Raw genomic sequence first — 6458 nt, 5'->3', positions numbered from 1 at the left:
CTACGACGCCGTTACCGATGAGAATGTTGTAATAACTGAGGTGCGCAGTGTTATTTATGGAGACTGTATAAACCCAAAACAAGATATAATTTACCTAGAAATGCACATACATGTACTTAGGTCCTAACCTTGACATCTCTTCTTTCCCTTGCCTTGATAACGGAGGAAATACAGAAGTGACTTTCACAGATGTTGGGTGGTTGATTATAGATTTGATTTTGTGTTTTATCCATAAATTAAGCGGTGCAACTTAGTTTATTACCTACCGAGTGCTAATAACCAATAACCCCTTCACTACCAATAGTCTTCCCCAAATTGACTAAAATCTTCTTGTGGTAACAATGCGGTATAATACGCAAAACGTTATCGTACTGAAGGGGTTAGTGACTCGGAAGGTCATAATTCATAGGCTAACTTTCGTCTCATTAATTAAAGGCAGATGCCATCACTGGGAAAATAAATTTACAGATTGAAGACAATAAATCTGAAATTTAATCGGTATGCTACTACACTGCTATTTTTATAATCAAATTATATAATTCTGAGTACAGCAAATGCCATACTGTTGTTGTTGTTGTTGTTGTGCTGGTGGTGTGTGTTGGTTCTGAGTGAATTGGTTCCTGGCAGGATGTCTTCGGTGATGTGCGTGTTGCTGGGGGTGGCGGAGGTCAAAGCGCCTCTCCACCGTTTCTCTGAGGATACACATACCCGAGTGACCAAGATAGCGCACTGGACCATACTGCACCGCGAGACAGTGGTGGACGAGACGAGCGAGGAGTACAAGGACAGCCAGCGGTTTATCGGCGAGGTGGACAATTTCAACAGCATGCAGGAGGTGGAGTTGAAGGTAGAGGACACTAACTGCCAGATCATACGGGGAACAGAAGTGATCCTGCAGCATCGAACGCGTGACGTCATCGTGGTTACGCCCCTGCCGGACATTTTGAGGGTGGTGTATGTGAGTCGATGCAACAGCTACAGCCGTGCCGCCGTTATCTTACAGATGAAGTCAGAGGTGGATATGAAGAAGCTGTTGAGTCTCCTTCATAACCCAGCCATCGAAGCCAGGCCAAAGCCACGGTCATCTGAAAGGTACTGTACCCAACCTAAGTTTTATTTCTATGATAGGTATGGAAGTCTTTAAATTGATTATTCTGGATTCTGGCGAATCCGTGTTCCTCTCAAGAACTTATCAATAGCTGACATCATTCCCTTAAGCAGCATGCTGTCCTAGGTTAGCCTACTCTTTTTATTTAGAATCTTTATTTATCGTTCACTGTTGAAGGCCAGGCAGGATGAGTAGAGTAAGACATGTAAGCATAGAAGGACAAATACAGTACACTTCATCCATGTTATATGTCAGTGATCTGTAAAAAAAAAAAAAAAAAAATTGCAACTTTTTCCTTATAGTTGGTAGCCTACCGTAAACAGAGGGAAACTGACAAATCAGCTTCACAGGTTGCAAAGGAAGTTTAACGGACAAATATTCTGTATAAATTACTTTGAACTTAATAACAAAAGAAAGCTAAAAAAAAAAAATAACTAGGAGTTCTGGCACAAGGTCGTACTATACTCGGTTGGTGATTATCTTGAAGGTAAAGTATATTTCATTCTTGCCTACTGCGATGTCCCATACGAGTATGTGGAGGTAGTCGTCCGCGCAAGTCCTGGCACATCTTTACTTTCTCTCTCCATGGACTACAGCCACCGACACCGACACAGACGAAATTGATCTCTGGTCAAAGGGTCATCGATGTTGGTGGATTGATTTTCAGAGTCCACAGTGAAAAAAGTGACACGACTTTTGTGGAAGAATGTACAAACGGGGATGAAAATTTACTTAAGACTGCATCTCTCCTCACATTCGTCTGTTGGCTTATATTAGTAAACTAAGAGAGGCTTGGTATGTTGCTCTGCCCATTGGTGTGTATCTTATATGTGATGCGTCAGAATGGAATGTGACAGACATGCCACAGGGGAAGTGGAGGAAGTGGAACAGCAGATGAACTTGTATCCATGATTGTGCTATTTTGTATTCCATCTATTGTCTAATCGGGTTGTTTTCATCTGACGGAACTAGGACACTTCCATAACATTCATACTACGTCGAGGTTGCATGAAATTCGATGAGTCTTAGTTATAGAGTAGGAATATCTTTAATCTAACAATAATTTGCCAACAGATAATTGAAAAAGATTAATGGACGTTAAGTTACTATGCAACAAACACGTAGTCGTCAGGCGCCCTCGTCGGTTATGTTAATCTACACAAACTAAATCCTTTGACTCCGTTTTTTTTTTTTTTTTTTTTTTTTTTTTAATTCTGAATGAAAACGTCAGGCGTCAAGTGGAATACGATACCAAGTTCGTAGTTACCAGCCAAAATCATGATAGTGGCAGACTGTATACACTTATTTGCTCCACCGACTTTCCATTGAGCTGGGTAATATCGTCTGACGTTAGCCAGAATAAATTAGTGTTCGCCAGTCGCAGCTAAAAGGTTAAGTTCACCTTATCCCCCCCCCCCTTCACATAACAAGTTCGCTTACTATTCCTCTGCGTTAGCTCCCCACGTAGGGCATACGTCACTTCCCCCATGACGCATTATGTCAAAGAAAATCATTAATGGGAAGAGAAACATACCAAGTGTCTCTGTTTGGGAATAGAAACCAGCAAAAGAGGATGATAACAAGTGGTAAAATTTCTTTATAAAACTTTCTTCCCGACGATACCGTAAACATTTGGTTTGTGGTACGGCACTCGATCTCATTCCCATTGACTGTTTGACTGACTGACTGACTGATCGAATGATTGATTGATTGATTGATTGTGTGTGTGTGTGTGTGTGTGTGTGTGTGTGTGTGTGTGTGTGTGTGTGTGTGTGTGTGTGTGTGTGTGTGTGTGTGTGTGTGTGTGTGTGTGTGTGTGTGGGCGCGCGTGTGTGTGTGTGTGTGTGTGTGTGTGTGTGCGCGCGCGCGCGTGTGTGTGTGTGTGTGCGCGTGTGTGCGTGCGCGTGCGTGTGTAATTTCCTCATGAAAGTTCTCAACAAAGTATTGCTTCCCTTCATGGTATTCCAGGAAAGTGTTTTCAGTTATGTTCTCACTTCATTCTTGCCTATTCGCGTCCTGTCACCCCCCCCCCCCAAAAAAAAAAAAAAAAAAAAAAGATGAATAATGATACAGATGCTGTTTCTTTCCAGCCCTGATCCGGTGCCCTCCATGAAGGAGTCTTGGAGCCGTGGTATGGGCAAAAAGTTCTCAGGGCTTTTAACGTCCCTCGCAGTCCCAGTGATGCAAGCCAAGTCACCCCGCCCAGCCAGGAAAGTTATAGCAGCTGACCAACCCCCTCCAGATTTCGTAGCAGCTGACCAACCCCCTCCAGATTTCACAGCAGCTGACCAACCCCCGCCAGAGTATGACCAGTATTCAGGATCTGATTCAGATGACGAGAGTTCTAATGCAGACGACACCGACAGCAACAAATCAGAAGGGAAGTACTATGAGAATATGGGTATCGATGCTAGTGTACAGGAGCGACTGTATGACAATGCAAGTGACACTGGGTCCAGATCTAGTTGCTCCTCTTTAGAATCTAATGCATCACTAATAGAAGCGGAACTAAAATTCTTCCTGGACACTGATAAAGAATTTTTGAAGGCTATTCAGAGTTTGGCAGAAGATCGAGAACGGCTGTCAAGTAAAGATACTCCACAATACATCCGTGAAAAGCTGACAATTCTCTTCTCGCAAGTGAGAGCATTGATACTTCTACACACAGAACTGCAATGTGATTTTCAGGCTTGCAGTGGTAACTTACAGCAGCTGAGTGATGCCATTGTGCGACGGAAGGCTTCTTATGAGAACTATGTTTACTTCATGGAGAATATTCCAGTAGTTGACGATCTCCTACAAACCTACAAGGAATATTTCAGAAAACGCGTGCCTAATATGTCAGAAAATTTGAGAAAACCTAGAATGCGTCTCCATTACTATGTACTCAGCCTTGAGACTCTCCAAAAGCGATCCAGCTGTCCAGAGGACAAGAAGTCACTCCAAAGTGCAGTAGATGTCCTCAAGGCTGTATTAAAGAAGGCTGACACTAAACTTTTCCTCGGAGCAGTCACGGGGGCACCATTTGACTTAAGCAACTACGGAACTCTAATTCGGCACAATGACCTTGCCCTCCGACGAGGATCAGTGTACCTGCAGCGGCGAGTTTACCACGTCCTAATGCTGAAGAACCTCATTTTGTTGACAATCAGCACAGGTAGAGATTACCGCTATGTCACCAGTTTCAGAATGGATCAAGTGGGTAGCCTAGGAGGGCAAGAACGAGGGCTTCTTTTTAGCCTAGAAGTTAGAAATGGGCCAAGAGGTCAAGCTATCGTCTACACCTTTAAAACTAAAAACATTAACACTCAGCAATTATGGATCAAAGATCTGAATTCCATTTTGAGAGAAAAACCACAACCCACATCGCCTAGAAACAGCCTCATCGAAACGGACTCGTCCTCATGGAACAACAAAGGGCGTCGTGGTCAGTCAGCAGAAAGGACTTCGAGCAAATCTGCCTCTCTAGATGGTCACAATGATGGTGACAATCAAGAGGAGCTGGTACGGACAGGGAGAACTGATTTCAACACCTCCCTGACTGGCTCCGGCCGACGAGCAGCCGTCAGAAAAATCTCCAGTTCCTCATCAAAACCTCATTCCTTAGCACGGACGCACAGTGGCTATTCATCAGACGGTGAAAGTGGCACCAAGTCCAGATTGTCAGATCAGTGGCTTCGGCTATCAGTGTGGTACAATTTTCCATACTTAAAAGAACTCTATGAACAACAGTCACAACCAGCTGGCAATGCTGGAACACCTCTGGCACTTATGAATAAACTGTTAGATGACGAGCAAATATATATTGAAAACCTCAGAAAGACACTTGGAGAAAAGTTAAGAGAAAATGTCCCACTGCCTCCTAAGTGCATGATAAGCAACTTTCGCCATTTGTGTCAGTTTCATAGTGACGTTTTTCTTCCTATGATGAAGGATGCCGTTAGTTCTCGGGACAAAACAGAAGTTGGCCAGTGTTTCGTTGATTGCTCTGAAGAACTGAAATCACTCTATTCACATTATCTGGTAGACATAGCTATGTGTTGTGATGTATTGCTAGACCTGGGTTTATTAAATTCTTACCAACTTCCCATGCGGCATCTACAACAGTACGCCAGAATCCTATCAACACTTCAGAGTGAGGATCTGGAAGTTATTCCTGTGCTTCAGAAGGCGCTGTCGACACTTCGTGAATGTATATCAGATGCTAACAGTATTCTGCTGACAGAGTTGATTGATGGAGTGCCCTTCAGCTTAGCAGTGCAAGGCCCTGTGCTGCTGGAGAGTCCGGCAAAGGTGCGCAAACCTGGGCAGGGTATGCGGCAGGTCAAATATGTGGTTTTACTGGAGTCAATGATTCTACTGTTAGAGCCTACTTCAAATTCATATCAATATGAGGACGCCCTTAGCATGGATACGGTGGGACTGGGTCCAGTTACGGATAACTACACTTTCCAGTTGGAGGTTCGCACCGAAGCAAACAAGACACTCACCTATATCTTCAGGACTTTGTCTGCAGATGCTCAGAGTATGTGGGTGAAAGAAATCATGAGACTCCTAGGCCTACAAGCAAAAAGACTGAAAGACAGGCTGAAACGGAGGCTTGGAAATGATGAAGCGGAATACATGATTCTAACCAACAAGGATGATCCAAATAAGTACAATTTTGACGCGTCTCGTAAGACCAGAGCTTCTCAAGAACAGAGTCAGGGAAGTGTACGCGCGAAGCCCACCCCGGAAACACACCTGTAACGTCCACAGCTAGAAAAAGTCCATGAATTGGCCATGTCCAGACCATCAAGCTGACATGTACAATACATCTTATTCCAAACCTCTTCTGCTTGAGTTGTTGCTGTTGAGGTTATCCCAGACTCAAGTTGACAAAAACCAGATATTCTTCTTCTTCTCCTTTCGGCTATCCCCTTAGGGGTCACCACAGCTGATCACCAGTCTCCATCTTACTCTGTCTTCTGCATCTTCTTCTCATACACCTACCACCCGCATGTCCTTCATTACATCCATAAACCTTCTCTTTGGCCTTCCTCTCTTTCTCCTGCTTGGTAACTCCATTTCCAGCATCCTCCTCCCGACATACTCCTCATCCCCCCTCCGCACATGTCCAAACCATCTCAGTCTCGCCTCTCTAGCTTTGTCCCCAAACTGACTTACGTGTGCTGTCCCTCTAATATGTTCATTTCTAATTTTGTCCAACCTCATCACTCCAAGTGAAAAAAGCAACATCTTCAATTCTGCTACCTCCAACTGTGCCTCCTGTCTTTTTGTCAGTGGTACTGTCTCCATTCCGTACAACATGGTTGGCCTTACTACAGTCTTCTTTCTCTTTCATTTCTGC

General features: G+C 43.9%; 1 protein-coding gene across 1 annotated transcript; it reads left to right on the top strand.

Annotated features, from left to right (window-relative positions):
* Positions 1-628: 628 nt before the first annotated feature.
* On the top strand, positions 629-5857 carry LOC145409295 (uncharacterized). Its single transcript, XM_080279773.1, has 2 exons — positions 629-1092; positions 3199-5857. Exons 1-2 carry the CDS (start codon positions 629-631, stop codon positions 5855-5857), a joined length of 3123 nt encoding a protein of 1040 aa, XP_080135899.1.
* The last annotated feature ends 601 nt before the right edge of the window (positions 5858-6458 follow it).

This window comes from Coenobita brevimanus, chromosome 80 (assembly GCF_032717465.1).
Source record: "Coenobita brevimanus isolate Jiangsu-jjx chromosome 80, ASM3271746v2, whole genome shotgun sequence".
Classification (NCBI taxonomy): domain Eukaryota; kingdom Metazoa; phylum Arthropoda; class Malacostraca; order Decapoda; family Coenobitidae; genus Coenobita; species Coenobita brevimanus.
The sequence above is the reverse complement of the archived record's forward strand: the minus strand, read 5'-3'. Positions and strand labels throughout refer to the sequence as shown.

Coding starts and splice junctions, on each gene's coding strand:
- LOC145409295 (XM_080279773.1), top strand. CDS start 629: ATGTCTTCGGTGATGTGCGTGTTGCTGGGGGTGGCGGAGGTCAAAGCG. Junction 1,093..3,198: donor AAGCCACGGTCATCTGAAAG/GTACTGTACCCA, acceptor GTTTCTTTCCAG/CCCTGATCCGGTGCCCTCCA.